The following is a 22,584-nucleotide window of genomic DNA, read 5'->3' as shown; positions in this document are numbered from 1 at the left end:
TTTTTTAATAGGATTTGTAATGATTTACCACCATTGGCAAAGTAGTTCGATAAATTTAACGATGCTCGTCACGATGTTCTCCCCTAACGATCCATTAGTAATTTAATGAAGAAGTTACGATCTAAAAAAAAAGGGTAAATAAATTGATCGTCATTAATTAATAATTAATAATACCCCGAGCCTAATCTAATTATATTTTTCTTATTTTCATTCAGTTATATATCATGACGTTACGTATTAACCCTTCGAGTACTGAATACTTTAAGCTGAAATGTTTTTGAGGGACGGAATAGTTTATTATTGGTTAGTTTATTATTAAACAGATCAAATGATAAATTATATTTAATAATAACAGTCATTGTTTCTTATATAATATAATTTTCATATGACATGACTCAAAACAACAATCGATAAATAAATCAACATTACATTATTTTTCATTAATATTAACAAACACATATATGCGTCGATAGTCCACGCTTGCAACTTTTACCAAACGCATATATGCGTTCATAGCACTTAAAAGGGCTAAATATATATTTACTTTTATTTTTTATTTATTCATTAACGAGTAGTCGGTTTAATTGAAATTCATTAGAGACTTCGTTCAATCATAAAATATAATAATTTTTTATACCGTTCGTCAGTTTAGTGAAGCGTTACGATGGAAAAGTTTATTTTGAGCTTCGACGAAAAAAACTTGTAGTTTTTTTATGTTTTCTTTTTTTAGTAATAAAAGCGAGCGAGTTCGATCGGAAAAAAAATATTTTTTTTTTTATACGTTAGGTTAAAAACTTATCAAACCCATTTACATGTATATGATGCACGTTTAAATGATTCTTTTACGAACGAAAGAGGAAACAGTATAAATGTTTACGAAGGGAAGACGAATCCAATTGCATTTCGGTGGAATTTACGAGCAAGAGAAATGTCAAGTTGATTAGATAGATGAAATGCGTAATAAATTTCTCCTAAGATTTTAATCGGATGATTGATTGAGGATAATTTTGCTTTTTTCCACGGGATGAATCGATTTATATCGAATTAAAATGACAGAAATTGGGATTAAAGTTTTCCTTCCCGTTCGATAATATAATATTTGAATTAAAAATTGCAATCCGTTGCATTTTACCTGTAATTCGAGTTTCAATTTAATTAATCTTTAAACTTTTAACCGCTTCCTTGTTTCATTTTTATTTTTATTATTTCTTTGATGAAACAAATTATCGAAATTTATTAATATACACGAAATGTTCACGAATATCCATTTGTTGTACGTGAAATGAAATATCGTTATAGTAAACGGTTTGCTGTGTTTACAATTTTTATTTAACAATACGTTAAAAAAATTGATAATACTACTTTTTTGTGATATTACTGTTATTATATATATTATTATATAATATTATTGATATTACTATTATTGATGATACTTTATTGATGCCGTTTTAAATCTTACCATTAAAATAAAGTAGATAATTCAAATAAATTTTATTGTTAGTTGGTTGTTTATCTACGGATATTACAATTCGTCTAAAGGTCTTTTATTATTTCTTTTTTCCTTTCTTTTATATCTCAAACATTTTGAAATGATGAAAGGTAAAAAATATTTATATTCGGTAATGAAAATAATTTCTTTTTATAGCCCGTGTTTAAACAATGGTTTCCGTAAACAATGAACTTTAGGAAGGGAACAAAAATTTATAGATTAACTCGAAAATGGATTATATTATTTTTTTTTAGTTCGGTGTAAAATAAATGAGATTTTCTATTTTTTGACGATAACAAAAAGCATTTTTTTCCTTTTTTTTTTTATTTTTGAAACGGTAGAAATTCAATTTTTGTTTGTCAGGATTACACGGACGTAGTCATTGCAAGGTTTTTTAACGAGCAAAAGCTCCTTTAAGCAATAGCTTTTAAACAATGTACCTAAAATAACTTGAGAGAACCTTGGTACACGACAAAGACTCTTGTTTACAGAAGCTCAACGTTGAAAAGCATGAAATCTTTCATGAAGTTAGGAAAACAGAGACCACCAAGAGCTAGATCTTGCGACAGCAATTCTGAAACAAAGGAACTTCTTGATGGAAGAGATTCGAGTTGTCCGACTTCAAACGAACCCTCAAGAACAAATTCTTTGACCTCACTTGAAATCAATCCTTCCGACAACGAGAGCCAACCGAGTATTAATAACGAGCAAGAAGAACCAATTGTTACAAAATCAGTAAAAAAACCGAAACCGAAGGTATCGTTTGTTATTTTATAAAAATTTCATTAAAGATAGCCCTCCTATAACACGGTTTCGTTTTAATACTATAAGAACCTTTTTTGTACAACACACTGTGCTTTTACAACACTGGGATAATATGATTTTTGCTTAATATATTTACAAAATTAAATTACCTTAAATAATGACGCAAAGGAATAATGAAATCTTGATCTCTTATAACATGGTTTCACACAACTCAATATTTTCTAGGAACCTATCTACCGTGTTATAAGATGGTTACCTGTATATTTTTATTTTGTATACAGATAACCCTCTTACAATATGGCATCCTAAAATATAGTTTCGCTCTAACACGATAAGAAAATTGCAAAAACACTGTATTTTTTCAACACCAGGATAACATGATTTTTGCTTTACATATTTATGGAACTAAATTACCTTGAAATAATGACGCGAAAGAATGATGAACTCTGGATTTCACACAACAGGGCATTTTTTAGGAACCTATCTACCGTGTTATAGAAGGATTACCTGTATGGTGCACAAACAATTGCTATTTTATTTTTAATTTTTAATTTGACGTTGATTTTCTAATTACTTTGTTATTTTGTTTTGTTCCTGCAATTAAAAGTTATACACGTTTCATAATGCACATTAGTATTGGCAAGAGAACAAAATTAACCGCACGACGAGATTTTAGAAATTTATTATTCGTTTCTTGATCACTTGTTCCGACTACTGACTTGGTAAGACCTTTTTCAATAGATAACATTTCTCAAGTGTATTATAATAGTATTTCCCCAAGGGTTAGATGGGAAAATAATAATGTAGGTATTATTTAAAACGTCAAGAAAATTTGAGATAAAACTCTACGTTCTATATCACTTTTTTCTTCTTTTTATATATATATATATATATATATATATATATTTATATTACTATTATTAAATATTTGTAAAATTAATATTTTACAGACAAATGATACAGCAGCTCAAGGAGCATTGAAAGCTCAAGATTATCAAGTATGCGTGACTATTATAGAAGCGAGACAATTAGCAGGGCTTAATATGGATCCAGTTGTTTGCGTTCAAGTTGGGGATCAGAGAAAATACACCAGCGTCAAAGAATCTACTAATTGTCCTTATTACAACGAGGTTCGTATAATAATATTTTTTTTTTTAAATTTTAGAAATTTTCATTTTCTTCTTTTTTTTTGTCGTTACCATAATATATATATATCTTATTATTTGTTTAGAGAAAGTAGTAAGAAAAAAAAATTATTAATTATTGAAGTCGTGAGTTCGGCATAACATACAATATTTTTATCGCGAGAATGAGTTAGATAGGGAAGGATAGATAAATTAATGTACATCAATTTATGCGGTAACAATTCAGTAAAAATACTCACGGAATTGAGAGAAAAACCGAGTCAAGCGAGTACTTTATTTCATAAATAAATTATACAGATAGATAGTGGCTCTAAGATAGTCAAAGAAGAAAATAGCCGAAATGTAAATACGCCGCAAGGTACCTTTTATCGCACGCTCGAGAGCTCTCTTACCTTACTTACTACGCCGGAAAACTGTGAATGGCACGAGGTGTGGTTCGGTCCGCAATCTAATTTAAAGACACGCTTTCCCTTAGTCGCTTCGACTTCCCGAGCATACGACTCCCCGCTCCGACTCCTCGCCTCGACCTCGACCTCGAACACACAGCAGTTTCTCCAGAACCAGATTAGAAAACCAGTATCCCGAGAAATCTCACACGTGGCCGTACTTCCTAGTTCTACTTAACCCGCTCCTTACAATGCTAACACGCCTTGCACAATACCTTCGTACTAAGCCCCTTAGAACTTATAATTCACGCAAACATCAACTCGATATACAAGAATGAGTCTAATCGAACGATAATGCACGTTAATCGCAAAACTGAGAACAAAGCCAATATGGCGTTACTGTATCTATATGTTACCGTCAAAGACCGGACATCCGCCATTGCTAGCAGTTCCTAGGCATTTTCAACAATGCAAAGCGCCTTTAGACAAAGTCGGAAATAAGACTTCTTACAGACTTTTCCTACGCATTGAACATAATACTTTGAATAGAATGCAGGTATAAAACATCTACGAATATCTGTCTAAACATAATATAATCTTCTCCTACGATAAGCAACAGTGGGCCCTACATAATAACACACCAACATTAACTAAGTTTCAGTTTATAGAGGGAGGTATCCATAATATAGCGACACGCGCAGTCTCAACAACCCCCACCATGCTCGCTTTTGTGTGTTTGGTACTTTGCATTGTTGACAATGCCTAGGAACTGTTAGCAATGGCGGATTTCCGGCTTTGACGGTAATATATACACGAAAGATCTATATAGTTAGCTATTCAGAACGGAAGTGCATACGTGTCCTGCCCATATACACGACTCAACGCACGACACCCCACTCTTACCCCGCATGCCCTAGCAATTCCACTAATGCCGCATCTACTAAAGCAATTTAGCGCCAAGTACAAATTCTCTCCAACGGGTTAAATAACCCGAACATTCCTCCCGCCTTCGTCGTACCGACGAACCAGAACCAGATAATGCTTATCGATCATCTCAAGTATTTTTATCGTCCAGCATGAGGGGGCAAAGGCGTGCAATCTATCGACGAAGTGAAAAGGTGACCGTCCTGATAGTAGCCACTCGTACCAAACTATCCGAGCCAGGATGACCAGACTCCTCGGTGATTCTGCCCAATGGCTATTTTGATAGAGGGTCCCGATCATCCCTTATTTCTGACTTGATCTCTATAAGCTGCTAAAACCGCTGCAACGTCCTATCCAAATTTTCCATGACGGCTCCCGAACCGAGGAACTAGCCGCAGTTCTCTCCGCCCGCCGTGTCGCTCCTTCATCCGTAGATCTCTATCTATAGATTCATTAGATCATCCGTAGATTCGCTGGATGGATTGGGCGCGGATCTTCGTGTTTCTTTTATACCCGATAGATGAATCATGGAGTGATGTTTACTCCTGCAAGCGGAACAAAGCACCTTAGAAGGACATAATCTCGCCCAATGCCTACCAAAACAGTTGAAACACAGTCTCAAACGCTTTACCTTCTCTCGCCGGTCCAGGTTAGATTTTTCCTTGAACCGCTCACAATGAGTTAGACTGTGTTGACTAGAACAGAGTGGACACTTCGGAGAATTTCTAACTCCTGTATTCGTGTCACTCGAGGAGCTCGCACGAAGAACTTTGTGAGGATGACTTGATTTTGGAGGGGAAGCCATCTTTTTCTTACCATAGTTGTCCATTGTTACCGCAAAATTTCGCACCCTCATTTCGAGATATTCGACCAACTCTACAAAAGTTGGCATGAAGCATGGTCCAGTGGAACTTCTTGTACCTGAATCTATCTCGCTGCACAGGCTTTCCCTCGAAGTGAGTTCATCATTCCACGCGTTTTTCGTTTTTGGATCCAAACGCTCAACCAACATGAAAAAAAGCACAATATCTTAATTCTCGACTGGTTAGCCCACATTCTTTAACGACCGAAGAATACACTGCATCTTGTCAAGGAGTGAACGTAAATCAGAAATGGACTCTCTCTTAAGATACGAAAGGTCCTGCAAAGCCTTGAGTTTCTAGAATTAAAGAATCCTCGGATTAAAGTAAGTTTTTAGCGCCTCCCATGTGCTAGTATAATTAGCAGTAGTGGTCTCCATATACTTAATCCAATCCGCGGCCTCACCGACCAAGCATGTTTGACTTGACGGTATTGACTTGACGATATTGACGACATTGACTTGAAGATATCACAAAAACTTTCCCTATCCTCCTCATCTCCCGAAAACTGAGGAAGAGACATTTTAGGAAGTTTTGCGCAATATGAATTTAACCCGGGCAAAATGGAGGTAGAAGACTCCCCTGGGAGGGTAGAAGCCTTTGATTGTCTAAACTGTTGTCGTAATGCCGAAAACGCGTCGAGAGTTTCCTCATATGTTTCTTGAATTTTTCCTATCTCGTCCTCTACGATGTACGGATCGCTCGCGGCATCCGCTATCATTGTGATCTCTTCGTGGATCTTCCGAGCCTCCTCAAGTACCCTATCTAACGTCAGTTCTCGGTTGGATCATATTAACATCGAGTGATACAAGCTGCTTAACCAGTAGTAGTCGACGGTGAATTCCCTTGATCTCAGCAAGACGTGTTTTCTGTAGAGCTACCAACTTACTTAAAACGCTAGGAGGCATGACGGCTGGATCTTAAAAAAAAAACAAAATCCAAGAGTTGAAAATTAAAAGGAACCCAAAGTGTTATCGTCTTATTCCCCTCTCCTAATCGCCGGACTGAAGTCGAAGAAAAAAAGAGAGAGAAAATACGAGTGCAAGAGAGATAAGGAAATTTTGAGCGTAACCAAGGAAACACAGCGCTGTGACGTCACTTCAACATCCTCACTATTTTTTCATATCCCCACTTAATAGTCGCAACGCTCTCACCTAAAGTCCCAATACTGGTGGAAGAAAGCCGCGCGAACGGGAATGCAGCGCCGCTATGTAGCACGCGCCTGAATTCCAATTGACATAAACGATGATGCAATATGCAGCAGACAAAGCCACGAAGACGCCGACAAAGAACAAAAGGAACAAACGGGCAAGGAGTCTTCCGAATTTACTGATTCACTTATCGAACCTATCTCTCATTTCTTATCCGGGAAACCATATTTAAAGAAAATAATTTATTATTGAAGTTGTGAGTTCGGCAATACATGCAATATTTTTATCGTAGGAATGAGTGAGATAGGAATGGACAAGTAAATCAATATACACCTATTTATGGGATAACAATACGACTTACCTCGGCATAAAAACTCTCACAGAATTAAAAGAAATACCGGGGGATATGCGAATACTTTATTCAAAAGGAAATCATACAGATAGATAATTGCTCGAAGATAGTCAAAGAAGAAAAATAGCAGATGTGCAAATGCGCCGTGTGGTACCTTTTTCGTACGATCGAGAACTCTCTTATCTTACTTATTACACCTGAAAACCATGAATAGCACGAGGTCCGCAATCTAACTTAAAGACGCACTTTCCCTTGGTCGCCGGTCGTCTCAACTTCTCGAGCATGCGACCCCGTCCCCGACTATTCTTGTAGCCCTGCCACGTGGTCGCGCTTAAGGCGGTTTCCACAAAAGCACGCTAGGAAGCCGGCACCCCGAGAAATCACACACGTTGCCGTAATTCCTAGTTTCAATCACGCCGAGTCTTATAACACTAACACGCCCTGCACAATATTTTCGTACTACATCCCTTAACACTTAGAATTCGTACAAGAACAGACCCGATATACAAGAACGAATCTAGTCGAAAGAAAACGCACGCTAATCGCAAAACTAAGAACAAAGCCAATATGGCGTAACTGTATCTATGCACGAACGACCTATAAAGCTCGCTGCCCTGCACGGAAGTGCATTCGTGTCCTGCCCATGCATACGGCCCAACGCACGACACGTTACTCTTATCCCGCATGCCCTTGCATGCCCTCGTAACTCTATTACCGCCACATCTAATAAAGCAATTCGGTGCAAAGTACGAATTCCCTTCGACGGATTAAATAACCCGAACATTATTAATATTATATATAATATACATATTTTTTATATATTATTTTATTATTATTATTATATATTATATATATATTTATTTGTCGAATATTACGAAGTTAGAAAAATTCACTACTAATTAACTGTCCTTATTACAACGAGATTCGTATGCTGATATTTTTTTAAAAATAAATTTTAGAAATTTTCATGTTCTTATTTGTTTTGTCATCATATATTATTATATATATATTTATTATTATTATTATATATATTATATGTAGGAAATATTATTTCTTCCCTACAGATACTCTAAATTACTCTGTTATTACTCTGTTATTACTATTCTTTATTACTCTACTCTTTAAATTCGTCAACTCTTATACTCTTATCAGATTCATACTCACCAAACTCATCAATACACTTAGATTATACTCGTCAAACTCGTACTCTTGTACTCTTATTAGACTCATAGCCCTCTGCCCATTCTCTCACTTTATATACTCTCTCTCCTTCTTGTCTTCCCTGCATCCACACTAAACACATACACACTCATACTTTCTTGTTTCCTTCATACTATAATATTACACGCTATTTTCTTATGTTTCTCTTTGCTTATTCGACTATTCGATAATGATGGTTCTATAACTTTCGAACAACAACAACTTGAACTGCGTATCTTCTCAGCAACTGTCGTTTCTTGCCTATTCGACTCTTGGTGTTTCTGTTTACGTTTTTTCTGACATACGACTTTATTTTTATTCGAGATACGTCTATATTTAACCATGCTCGTTATCGAATATTCGATAGCTTCCTGTTCGTATTTTCCAATCTCACATATATTTATTTGTCGAATATTACGAAATTAGAAAAATTCGCGATTTACGTTATAGGAAGTTTATTTAAATAACGAGTTCAACTGAAAAGGCGTGGGATGATCTTAAATTATAGAATAAAATTGAACAAGTTTGAAATATGATAGAAGCTACGTTAAATTTGAAAGAAGCATCGAATCCGTTTGAAATTTTTTATCGTTAAATTTCTTCTCGTCAACTTTTCGTATTATTTTATTTAACACTAGATTTATGGACTGTGCCATTTTGAGTCATTAAAAATTTGATTACTATATATATGTAAAATTTAAATATTATTTTTGAAAAACATACGTTAGGGTTTTTAGTTACGTAATGAAATATACGTAAATATTAATTCCTTCCTTCTACTCAACCCTTTATTCATACAATGTTTATAAGCCATTCAAAAATAATGAACAAAACGTCCGTAAATCTAGTGTTAATATTTATCTATATGGTATTTCGTAAAAATAACATAGTATAATTGTTTTCTTTTACAGTACTTCGTTTTCGATTTTCACATGCCACCGGTAATGCTTTTCGACAAGATTATCACGTTATCCGTAAGTATGTTTCAAAAACGATCATTATTGTTTCTTTAAAAAGATGTTAGAACAATTTTCTTCGACTTTTCTTATTTTTTCATTTATTTTGTCGCCAGCTATAATTTCTTACCAATCAACGAGTTAAAATTTTATGCAACTTCAATATTGCATTCTTTCGAGGACGAATATGATATTATTTTCTTCAAAACGATTTCTCTCGACCCCATTTTCTTGTTTTCTACAGTATTGTAATTTTCTTTTGGTTTAAAATGTTCTCATTGTACAGGTAATTTACCGAAAGACTATTGTGCACGTCGTAAGGAACGATAAATTAATATCAAGGAAACTTCAATGTTTATTTTGTTTTTGTTTCTGTGCTATTTAAGAATGTTTGGGAGATACAATCGGAGGTAAAAGTGATGAAAATTTTGAATTCGTGAATATCTACATTTTACAACATGTTATGAAATAAATTAATTATGTCAATGCTTGTCAATGTCATAATTGTCAATGATGTCAAATCAGAAAATAACGTATATTTAAAAAAAGAAGGAGATAATTTCACCAATAATGTTCAATTAAATAAGAAATCATTAATAATGCGAAAAAATTTGAAATAACTTTTGAAAGTGAATACGCCTTAATTTTAAATTTACCTCAAAAACAAATTTTGATTTAAATATTTATCAATTTTAAATATCGAAGCATTAATAATGCTTAAATATTAATTATGACATTTAAATATTACTTATTATCGATCATTTTTAATGAAAAATATTTTAAATATTACTCAACGTTATTATTCAACGCATATCTGTCTTTTACATAGTTAAGAGAAAAAAACAAAATTACAAAAGTAATTTATTTATCGAATAAAAATTTGGTATTTTCTTATTGTTAATAATTTTTTTTTCAATAACTTTTTAATAAAACTGAGCAAAATAATCGGCTTAAAAAAGTAAAAGTTACGTAAAATAAAAATTTAAGATACTTGATAACTTTTGATCTTAAATTATCATATTTATATGTTTAATCTGTAACATGACAGAAAAGCTATAAGATCAAACGTAAAATAACAATTATTTTAAATTACAATTACTTTAAAAACGACTTATTGAATCAATTAAAAATTTATTAGAGTAACTTAAGCATTAAATAAGAAACATTATTTAAAATTTGAATTCTCTTCGTAACATTTTAACAATGTACCTCCTAAACATTCTAAAGAAATAGCAACTTAAATGAGAATTCGGAATCATTGGTTCCTTTCTATTTGCCTATAATAAATTATTATAATATTATATAAATTATATAATTATTTATATATATTTATATATATTAAATAAATAAATAATATCTATAATATACATTTTTATTTATCGTCATTAGTTTATCGGATCTTAAATATTTGTAACGTTACACGCTTTCCCGCGTTCGAATTATATAATATAATATTTCCATCTTTTCGTAGAAATACACGAAATAGAAAATATCCAATACATTTTATCATAAAAGAAAAACTATTGTTGCCTGAGTTTAACGTCCCCCCGCCAGTTGTCGTTTTCTCTTTGATTTACAGTACTACTACAATAATTCTTATGTACTGTTATTCGCTTGTTTTCATTTTACGTCCGTTGCAAGAACGTTTCAAAGTTAATCGAAAGAAAAATAATTCTTATATATTTTCTTCTATTTTTGTTTCGTCGAAATAACGTAACTCACATAAAAATGTTCTAAGAATATTTTGTTAAATTGCTTTTAAACGACCTCGAACGTTTTGAACTAAATATATCTCCTTTTTTTTCGATTAGACAAAAGTTACATGAAATTGTTTGATCAAAAGATGCAATACTCTAATTAAGACAACATTTATTATTTTCTCAAACTTATTTTCATTAAGATTTACAGATGTTATCGGTATTGTGTAAATTTTTTTATTTTTTTTTCTTTCTTTTTTTTATTTTTTTTTTATATATACATAAAATGAGTGTAGAAAGTATTCGTACAGCAATTAATTTGAAAGAAAAACTATAATAGAATTTAATTATACTGATAGTTATATATAGACCATAAATTGTATATTGATAAAAACATGTTCAAGTTAGGGAAAATAAAATTGGATTAAAAGACAATTATGTGTTTTTACAAGATAATGATTCAAAGCACAATGCTTACAATACACGATAGTGGATCCTGTATAGTGTACCAAATCAATTAAAAATTTCCTCTTACTCTACAAGCTTAAATGTTTTAGAACATTTACAGGGTTATCACGAAAAAAATTAATGATTATCGTATTTCTTCTAAGAAAGATATACAAAAATACATTCTTAGAATAGTGAAATAAAATTTTCAGTATTAAAACCAGAAATTTAGTATACTACTACTACTAGATAGTTAAAATTATAAATAAATTACTTTTTAATCATATTCAATATGTTTTACAATGTATAAATTTGATTTTAATTATAGACATGTACGAATACTTGTTACGCGTATATTTGTTGCTAATTTCTGAAACTATATATAAAAATTTATAGAAAAGTTATATATAAATTTTAATTTATACAAAATTTATATGAATATAAATAAATAATTATTTTATAATAACATTAGTTTTATAAATTTCTCAGAATGTGTATATATATAAGTATATATTTTAATATATATTTATAAAATAAATATCATTTTTTAAATATATATATATATATATTTGATTAAACAAATTTTTTCATAATAAACAAAATTCTTTAAAGATTTTTGTTAATATTGACTATCGTGCGAATACTTTTTACATTCGCTGTATTCCGAGAATATGTAAGAGACAAACGACATTCATTATTCGAAAGTCAAAGGTGTTTCGATCGATCGGAAAAGAATCTACTCACGTGGTCAAGAAAAACGAGCTTAACTCGTCGGAGGAAAATAAATGGAACTCGTTTATCGTTGAAAGAAATTACGTGGGTGTTACACGTGAAGCGTGTACAGCTAATACAGTTCTTCCTTTAATCTCTATTAATGGTTGAAAAAGAAAAAGAAAAATATACGATGACGTTCTTTCTTTCATATTTTTTTTTTCTATTTTTTATTTCTTCTTTCGTAAAAGATAGACTATTTAAAAAATCGTATGAACATTTCGAAACGCGTATAGAAAAAAATTGATAAGAAAAATAATGGATAAATGGATTCGTATTGAATAACAATATAAATAAATAGTTTTATTTCAAATTAGATATAGAAAAATTTCGCGTGCATTAGATTGAATGAGTGGGACGAGGGATAGAGTAGGGGAGGGGGGGGATTATTGGAAGACAATAATTATGCTTAAAAAAATTGAGAAAAAATGTATTTGCAAAAAATATTCGTGATCGGAGGTAGGTAATTGGAACTAAATAAAAAAAAAGGAAAGAGAAAAGAATTAAAATAAATCACCAATTATCGGAGATACTTTTTGTTTTTTTTTAATTGATCATAACTTTTGACGATATCGCAGGTGCAGCAATCGCGGAATCTCTTACGTGCTAACTTAACACTGGGCAGCTTTAAGTTAGACATCGCGACCGTTTGGGCACAGCCAGGTATAAATTGTTCAGAAAAAAAAATAAAAAATAAAAAAAAAAGAAAAAAAAAAATAAGAACAATTGCAACAACAAATCTACAAAAATTTTATTATTTTTGGAATATTCCTACGTTATTGATTGTATCATCTTTTCTCTGTCTCTCTGTTTCATCTTCATCTATTCAAATAAAAAAAAATAATTCGTCACGCGTACACGCAATACTTGAATAAGCGGATCTATCTCATCATCATCGCTTGCAATCCTGTTCTTTCTTCTTTTTTTGTTTTTCTCGTTTTAATCTGAAAGCACTTTTGTCTCCTCGATTTTATAAATAAAAAATAAAATGAAACAAGTATCGAGATCGTCAGATCGTTTTACGATATTGATATAACGCTTTTTCTTTCTATCTCTCTATCCTCTACTAAGTTGTTTAATTAAATGTATGTATGTGTGTATGTATGTTTTTTTCTTCTTTTTCTTTTTTATCGATAACGCATGGTGGTGTTTATTAAAAAAAAAAAAAAGAAAAAAAGGAAGGACTTTTAGAAATTAATTACAGACGTATAAAAATAATTAAATATTTTTATCAGTTTATAAATCATTAATCAGAAGGAAAATAAAATACACAAGTTTTGCTTATTTTTAGAAATGCTTTTTTTTACATATGTATTTCGGTTGTAAGACCTTTATTTAATAATCAAAATATTTTTTTTAAATTTACTTGTATATATATTTTGTATCGATGGTGCATGATAGTGTTTATAAAAGTATTATCGTCGCTTATTATTTTCATTCTATAAGAAGAAAAAGAAGTTAATATACTTATAGGTTTATTTAAACCGTTATAAAAAAAAAAGTTTAAGTACTTTTAAAAATTATTCGTATTTTATTTACGAGGACAAAAGTTAGTTTACGTTCATGAGAATTTAGAAAAAAGTTTCTCGTAGTATTGTTTCGATTTTAAAAGTTCCGGAAGTTTACGTAGTATAGTATTAAATCATTCGCTTGCTCATTTTCCGAAGGCAAAATAATAACGATTGAGGAAAAACCTTACCTTTTTTTTTGTTATAAAACTTTAAATTTTGTATCTTTATTTTTTCCCTTTACCGGTGAGTAACTTTTTTAATAAGCGTTACATGCAACTTTCAGAATGAAATTACTTCAAGAATTTATCTGGTTTTATGAATTAGTTGAAAGATATCGATCGAAATATGAATTGTTTCCACCTATCTTTCGTTCTTGTGTTTGTTTGTGTGTGTATGTTTATTTTCTTTTTTCTTTTTCTTCTTCTAGTTCGTTCGTTCGTTCGTTCGTTAATTTAATTAATTAAAAAAGCAAAAAAAATAATTAATAGAATATGAATATCGTTTAATTTTCTCGCCAAAATATCGTTCCAACGTGATTAAATGTGTTACAATGTTACGTATGAATTTATTTACAATGAAATTTGTTACAATGAATTGTTACGTATTTCTAATATTACACACTACGTGATAACTGCTTGTGAAAACAACACGAAACGATTGGAAATAATTAAGTGAGTATTCAACCGAATATAATATAACAATGATAATGACTATAAAATATTATATTTCATTTTTGTCATGGTGATTTTAAATCATTCGTTTTAAATCGTTAAAATCATTCGATTCAATGATTTCAATCGAAACTGATGATATACGTTTAAATTGAAATGCGAGATATTAGATACATATGTTAGCAGATTTTACAATAAAAATCTGTCGTAGGAATTTAAAATGAATTATTTTGATTTATAAACGATAATAAGTTATCGGATTACTGCGATTTGATTCCGGAAAACGCATAAACTTAACACTTAGAACATAAATAAGAAAGAGCACATATAACTCCATATAAATTGTATTAAATTTATTATTATGGGTGATGCATGTATAATTCTATAAAGGTATAATACTCGTAAATTATCAAAATATTATTCCATGAATAATACATGGAAACAATAGGTACAACAATGATATTTATTATTAAAATATTGCATGTTCAAGGAATTATTATTATTATTATTATTATTATTATTATTACTATCATCTAAGATAGATTATTATTTACTTACAGGAATTCGATTTAATCATCATTGCTTTCCAAAGTTATCAAGAAAAAAATAAAAATACCAGATAAACGCAACACTTTCTTTCTATCGCTATCCTGAGTGCTTGCATGCAATTGAAACATTCTTTTTACATTCGCGAGCCACGACATCCGTTAAAAACGAATAAAAAAAAACGAAAAAACATACGAAAAAAATAAATCCAATTAATTTCTTTCAAATAAAACACCTAATTCAAATTTACATACAATTATTGTCGGGCTTGTAATCAACGAATTTGCCGCACGGATCAATCCGTTAACTATTCGATTATTCTATTATCTATGTCACATTCTCAAGCCCGTGCGAATAATTAACCAACTGACTAATCTAATATTTAACGGGTTAGTGAGAGGCGGAACTGAATGAAATAGGAAATTATATCGATCTAGGTAACAATTATGCAATAATACCAATAATTAATTAACTACACTGATCCAAAGTTCATTGGAATCGAATAATGTTTCTTTTGCAGTTAATATTAACGATATATGTTTCAAATTAAAAGATATCCGTTTTATTTTTCGGAATTTAAAAACCGTGTAAAAAAATGAATTTGATTTAATTCTTTTTTACATGTGAAAAAAAGATAAGAAGAAAGATGATTTAAGTATTAATTCGTTAATTAAAAGATGATTTAGTATACTGAAAGGAAATCGTGGCTTTAGAATGTTATCTTTCGAATTACATGTGTCTTACGAAATATCTTTCTTACTAATCGAGATTGATGACAAACCATATCGAATACTATTCGCAGATCATCAATTTTATCACAAATGGGCTCTTCTGACCGATCCAGATGACGTAGCTGGAGGTCCCAAGGGATATTTAAAGTGTGACATAAGCGTTATTGGAAAGGGTGATACCATTAAAATTCCACCGAAAAGTGAGAAAGACGAGGACGACATCGAAGGAAATCTTTTGCTTCCTGACGGTGTACCGATTGAAAGGCAAGGGCAAAATTTATTGTAAAGATCTACAGAGCCGATGGTTTACCAAAAATGAACAGCAGTATTATGGCTAATGTAAAAAAGCATTCACTGGTGAAGTCAAAGATCTCGTTGATCCTTACGTGCAAGTTTCGTTTGCTGGTTTGAGCGTAAGTTCATTGAAAATTATTATTCAACGTTGATCAAAAATAATTATATTATTATATAATATATATAAAAATATAATATATATATAATTAATTTAATTAGATATTAATTATATTATATGTAATATATACGGGGTCTTTCGCCAAACTCGACCACCTAAATTTTATTATTTCGTACGATAGAAAAAAATGTCACAGCAAAAAAATATTCTGTTCGAAGACGCTGATCTAGTAATGGGTCAACATTTTTTTCAAGGTCACTTTTTTCGAGATATCAAGGTCATCGTATTTTATTTAAATAGGACTACATATTTTCACTACAACAGTCTTATAACTTATAAAAAAACGAATCGAACGATGTACAACATGTTAACCATTAGGTGACTTTTACCGAGAAAATAGTGAAATGTTTGTCAGAAATTTCAGTACGCGCTCGGAGAACAATAAATGAAGAATCAAATGCAAATCAACGGTGTAAGACACTCATATAAGCAAAAAATCTTCTCATATAAAAAAATTCAGCTTTTCACTATATCGGCGCTTTCGAATAGAATATTTTTTTCCTCTGACATTTTTTTCTATTATACAAAATAAACGAGATATTTAGATGATCGAGTTAGGCGAAATGTATAACGATATTAATAATTAATAATAATTAAATCATATTAGTTAATTTAGCCTTGGAAGGCTCTAAACTCTTCTCGTTATACAATATTTGAAAGGATATATTCGTTACAGGGAAAAACAAGCGTAAAAAGACATAGTTACGCTCCTATCTGGAACGAACAGATCGTCTTCACAGAAATGTTTCCACCTCTTTGTCAAAGAATAAAAATCCAACTCTGCGATAACGACCCGGTGCATGCTACAGTTATAGGTACTCACTTTGTCGATCTGAAACAGATTAGTAACGACGGTGAAAAGGGTTTCCTACCTACCTTTGGTCCAGCTTTTATTCACCTTTATGGTAGCATTAGAGATTATAGTTTGATAGATGAACACTCGACCTTGAATACTGGACTAGGTGAAGGGATATCTTATAGAGCAAGGTTATTAACTTTTTATTAAATATATTAGGGTGAATCACAAAAAGTTTTGCATTTTTTAATATTAATATTTCCAAAGAAAATTTTACAAAAGAAAAAATCAATCCATTATGCAGTTTATAACACAATAAACGCACGAACTTTTAGCTCACCCTAATATTCGTTTAATATATTATTAGGACTAAAAAGAAAAAAGAAAAAGAATAATTTAAGTTAGTGTAATTAATTGATTAATTGTTTGTCCATGCAGGTTACTTGTAGCTATTAGAACGGAGATAAGTGATAACGTTGAAATGGCACCTTCCGAGGTCGAGGTCGAAACAACCGTGCCAATCAACGAAACAGCTTATGCGAGGAACGAGGAATTCTTTTTATTTGCAACCATAATGGATGCTACTATGATAGACAAGAAGCTTTGCGATAAGCCAATGTATTTCGAGGTATCTATTGGTAACGCTGGTAACGCTTTGGACGGACACAATGAAAGTTCCAAGGTAAAGGATTTAAGTTTATACATCGTTTATGTCTATGTAATATATAATATAATATACAATCTTTATACGACTACGTAATATATAATATAATAAACAAATTTTTATACATCTATGTAATATATAATATATACAATTTTTTTTTCGTTTTAAATTGATCTTAAAAGTATAAGATTTTCGCGTTTCTCGCATATCGCATCGAATTTGTACATCCAACAAATTGTTAATAATTAATAATAATTTAGATATGCGAAATGCAAGGCGGATCCAACGGGGAGGAAGAAGAATTGCAAGAAATTGTTAGCGGATCTTGGCAAAGTACAACACCGACCACGAAACCAATGACTCATGATAAAATTTATTACTTTTTACCATATTGGGATGATAAACCGTGTCTTTACGTACGAAGTGTTTGGCCAGATTATAGACGTAGGATGTACAATAGTAATATCATTGGCAAGATTGTGGACAAATTGGTGAGCTTATTATTTTTCGTTTGTTTTAATACAGAATATCTCTCTCTCTGTCTTACTTTAAAAATTTTTTTTTAACGAGTATCATTTAACATCGATCAGGAAGAAGGATTAACTGAGGTGCAACAACGAATCGAGGATCCGGCTAGCGAAAAATTATTGAAGACCGTTCTCGAGGAATTGTCTAGCAGTTGCAATCGTTACGTTGGCATCAGCAAATCTAGCGCAACCGGACTAGGCGTTGGTAAGACTAAATTGGACAAGGAAAGGATGAAACTTTGTCAAAGAGAGATGGAAAGCATCGGGTCGATGTCAAGGAACTTGAAGGCCATAGTTACGAAGAGCAGTTTCAAGGAACGCTTGAAAACGGCACAGAGCTATCTACAGAAATTGAAGTTCTTAGTGGAGGATGTCAGTACCATCAAACAAAAAAACAAAAAAAAAGAAAACAAAAAAAAAGCAAAAGCTCCCCCATCTACTCTTCGCGTGGATCATCGCGAAGAGTAGATCATATTTTACAGTAGTAAAAAAAAAGAATGCTTAGAAATTAAGCTAGATATCCTAGAGAAACCTCTCTGTGTTTTTGCAGCCGCAAGATTCATTACCCGATGTCTTCATTTGGGTCATCAGTTCCGGAAGACGGGTTGCCTATCAAAGGATTTCGTGCAGGGAATTGATCTATTCTATCGTTGATGAAGAATGCGGTAGAAATTGTGGAAAGATACAAACGATGTTTTTAAAGGTCGGTAAACAATTGTCTTTAACACTAGATATACGGATGTTCTGTTTATTATTTTTTAATGATTAACAAACATTGTGTCAATGAAAGGTTGAGTAGATGGGAGCAATTAATATTTACGTATATTTCATTACGTAACTAAAAACCAACATATGTTTTTAAATAATAATATTTAAACAAATAATATATTTATTAAAATAATATTTATGTGGGGTTTTGAATTGTTTAAGAAGTATAGATATGAATGTGTGAATGGTATGAGTGGAGAGTGATTGAAAGAAATGAAAGAATGCATCCGGTCGGGACAAAGGAAGAGCGTTAGATAAGAATGTTAGTTTAGGTTTAAGGTTACATCATCTGGACTTGTCGCCTTTGTATAGCTACATCGAAGTCTCCCGAACGTTCTCGATAATGTGAAATACCGGAAAAGCCTTTGCGCGTGGCTTGGAATGATCGGGAAGTTTCCAGGGAGATGGCTAGAAACAACGGGAGACGATGGAGGGGATGTAGGGTATAAGTGGACGACGGGAAGGACTGGGTTTTTGCGTTTTTCTGAGAGTTGAATAATAATTGAGGAGTGATAAGTGTAACGCGAGGTACGAAAGACAACGGGGAACGGCGAAGGATTACGATAGGCGACGACGAGTCGGATTCGGGTGTTCCTTGCGGTTGTTTTCGGACGTGGGGAGTTACACTTATTGTTAGCATTAGATCATTAGATTATAGATACTTACCATTTTACTTTTTTTTTACAAACATTATACCTTTTTATTATTTATTAATAAATACTACTTTACTATTACCATTAAATATATATCTCATCTATACGTAAATCTTACATTTATTAATTAATCAAATTTTTAATGATTCAAATTAGCTCAGTCCATAAATCTAGTGTTAATTATAACAAATAATTTATGATGATTAGACTCAGCGGATGTTTATGCACGATAAATATGTAAGAAGCATATGATATCTATGCACGAAAAAAAAATATGCAAATATACGCGAAATATTTGTTATATTATTATGTATTAACAATATATATTTGCGATTATTGTGATATATTATATAATTCGACTTACAATATATATTATAAGCATCTTTTCAATATTTAATGATGTTATTGGAACGTTTATCTGTAAAAAATGTAACTTGTTTGCGTAAAATAACCGTTCCATATTACAGAAAGTAATTATAGTACATACTTAAATTTAATTCTAGCAATATTCTGTTACTTTTATCGGCTCTTTCAATGAATTGATTAAAGTCAAAATTTTGTAGACTTCTATGTAGATAATCTTATATATTTTTTTTCTTTAGAAAGGCTAGTATATTTTTTATTTTTTTCTCCATAATCACCAGGTATATTGCTTATAGACAATTAATACAATCTACGTATCTTTCTACCGAATTGATTAGTGGTAAACTTATTGTTTCAAAAGTTTTCCATTGCACGCGGTAAAAAGTGTTAAAATAAATTTTCAGAAACATTTAATCTTATGCGAATTATACGCTTCAATACGAAATGGTGTTTTTAGAAAATATTTTCTTCACGGATGTTATTAGTGTATTAATAAATAGAAAACAAAGTCGTATTCGCTCAGCTATTCTGTGTAGACTATTTACCACGCGTGCATGACACATTAAAGTGTAAAAACAGATGATATATTAAAGTATTTAGCAAATATATTCACCGTCAGTACGAAATATACATAAATAGGACAAATAACATATGCGTCCATATACTGCATATGTATTTTGAACGTAAATATGCAGAGCATATATGAATTATGCTATTGAGTTGGCAACTAAGTAATTGCGGATTTTTTGATAGACAAATCATGTTTAATTCAGTTTTTTAATAGCAAAAATCTGAAATTTTATGAATGGGAAATTATGACACTGCTGAACGATGGCAAAAGGTCATCGACAAAAACAGTCAATACCTAATTGAATAAAATTATATTTTTCAGCAAGAACTTTTAATTTTCCTTATTATTTAAAATCCGCAATCACTTAGGTGCCAATCCAATAAAAATGCAAAACGAAAACAATGTATCTTGAGCACCTCCCGATTGTAATAAGTATTTGTGCCTTGGTTTCATTGCTTCATCCATGTTTCTTTTTATAAAATATGCCATTTACATAAACATCCGGAATCTAATGATAATATTAATGTAATTTGTTACAATATAGCTTCCAGGAAAGAAGAGATTCGGACCATCCGGTTGGGCTATACAAACGAAATTACAAATTTATATGTGGTTGGGTATACTCAAGCACAAAAAGTACTTTATTGAGGGTTTACCTAAGGGTTATGAGATGAGTCACGAACTTAGAAACCTCGATAGGTTGCGTGCTTTACCACCGACGATCATTCATTACGTTGATAAGCACGTAAGTAAATGCATTTGAAAGTTAATCATTAACACGTTCCCTGCTATGTTGTTTATGAGGAGATGTCATTTCTAGGCCAAGTGTACCGTTTTCAGTACATGTTAACAAGTTTAATAATTTTCTATAAATACCTGTTTTTTTTTCTTGTTTTTGAGAGAATAATATACTATTTTCATAATAATAAATATTAAAACGACAAAATGCTCACACACAAAATAACACTAATAGATTAAATTTATTTCATTTTGAATAATTGAAATAAAAGTTATGTACAAAAGTGAATAGGAAATAGAAAGTATGTCTTATATTTGACTTATATTTTTTCATGTAGCAATGAATTTTGTTAAAACAATCAATGCATAAGTATGGCTTATTAGAGCAATCATTACAAAAGATTGTCATCCTTTTTGTGGTATTCCGTGCGGTTTCATTATTATAATTTACACATAACTAATTATCAGCATAAGACATACACCATAAAACAGTGTTACCAGCAATTACTTTTAAATGAAAACATCTCGAATTAAAAAATTCAGCTTACCATACAAATGCATTTTTGCATATACCGAAAACTGTACACGTGACAGGGAGCGTGTGTTAATCAATGATTATTCAAATCATTGTCTGTTGATAGAAATTTCAACTGAGAGCACACATGTATCAAGCACGATCGTTGATCGGCAGCGATGCGTCTGGTTTATCGGATCCGTTCGCACGCGTTATTTGCGGTGAATTTTGTAAATCGACTCAAGTAATAGACGAAACATTGAGCCCAACGTGGGACGAGTTGCTTCTATTCGACGACATTTTAATTTATGGTACCGCTGAAGAAATTAAAAAGGATCCACCATCGATAGTCATCGAGATATTCGACCAGGACAAAGTGGTAAGTTGTTGTTTTGTTTTTGTTGTTTCTTTTTGTTTTTGTTTCGTTAGATCATTCCGATCATTACATACTTTTCGCATTATGATATAAAATCGTTATCGAACGAATCGAAGACCGCCGATCGTGTTCATAATTTGATTCATTTTTACGATTCTTTCTTTTCCAGAGTCATATTGTGTAAACCGTGGACATAAAACACACTGCATGAAAAGGATTATCTCTCTGCTTTAACAGTTTGTATACGACCTGTAACATCTCTCATAAATTCACGTTCTACAAAGCACACTCGATGATTTACGAGAGTATTTTTCTCGTTGCATGGAAAATGAAACGAACACACACAAGCACACAACTTGTTTTTTTTTTATCCTCGCTATCATTCGACGATACGAATAAATTTCGAATAAATTTTGTCGAGATCTTCTAACCGAATACCTTCTAGGATTATATTATCACGAATGTATACATGTGTTCAAGCACATTCTTCTTCTTCTTCTTCTTCTTCCTCTTCTTATTCTTCTTACCAAAATCTTACAT

The 22,584-nt window shown here is 31.4% G+C and overlaps 1 protein-coding gene across 1 annotated transcript in view; it reads left to right on the top strand.

Moving 5' to 3' along the window:
• Positions 1-22,584, top strand: part of LOC122522678 (otoferlin-like) — a 42,019-nt gene that overhangs the window by 13,729 nt on the left and 5,706 nt on the right. Inside the window, 14 exon segments of the mRNA XM_043643979.1 lie at positions 1,981-2,245; positions 3,205-3,384; positions 9,184-9,246; positions 12,722-12,806; positions 15,674-15,865; positions 15,868-15,939; positions 15,942-16,015; positions 16,751-17,061; positions 17,309-17,552; positions 17,795-18,025; positions 18,125-18,433; positions 18,612-18,764; positions 20,961-21,161; positions 21,796-22,047. Of these exon segments, the coding sequence (XP_043499914.1) occupies positions 1,981-2,245; positions 3,205-3,384; positions 9,184-9,246; positions 12,722-12,806; positions 15,674-15,865; positions 15,868-15,939; positions 15,942-16,015; positions 16,751-17,061; positions 17,309-17,552; positions 17,795-18,025; positions 18,125-18,433; positions 18,612-18,764; positions 20,961-21,161; positions 21,796-22,047 (2,632 nt within the window).

This window comes from Polistes fuscatus, unplaced genomic scaffold (assembly GCF_010416935.1).
Source record: "Polistes fuscatus isolate 324 unplaced genomic scaffold, CU_Pfus_HIC Scaffold5, whole genome shotgun sequence".
In the NCBI taxonomy this organism is placed as follows: Eukaryota; Metazoa; Arthropoda; class Insecta; order Hymenoptera; family Vespidae; genus Polistes; species Polistes fuscatus.
Note: the sequence above shows the minus strand (reverse complement) of the source record. Positions and strands in the feature narration are given on the sequence as shown.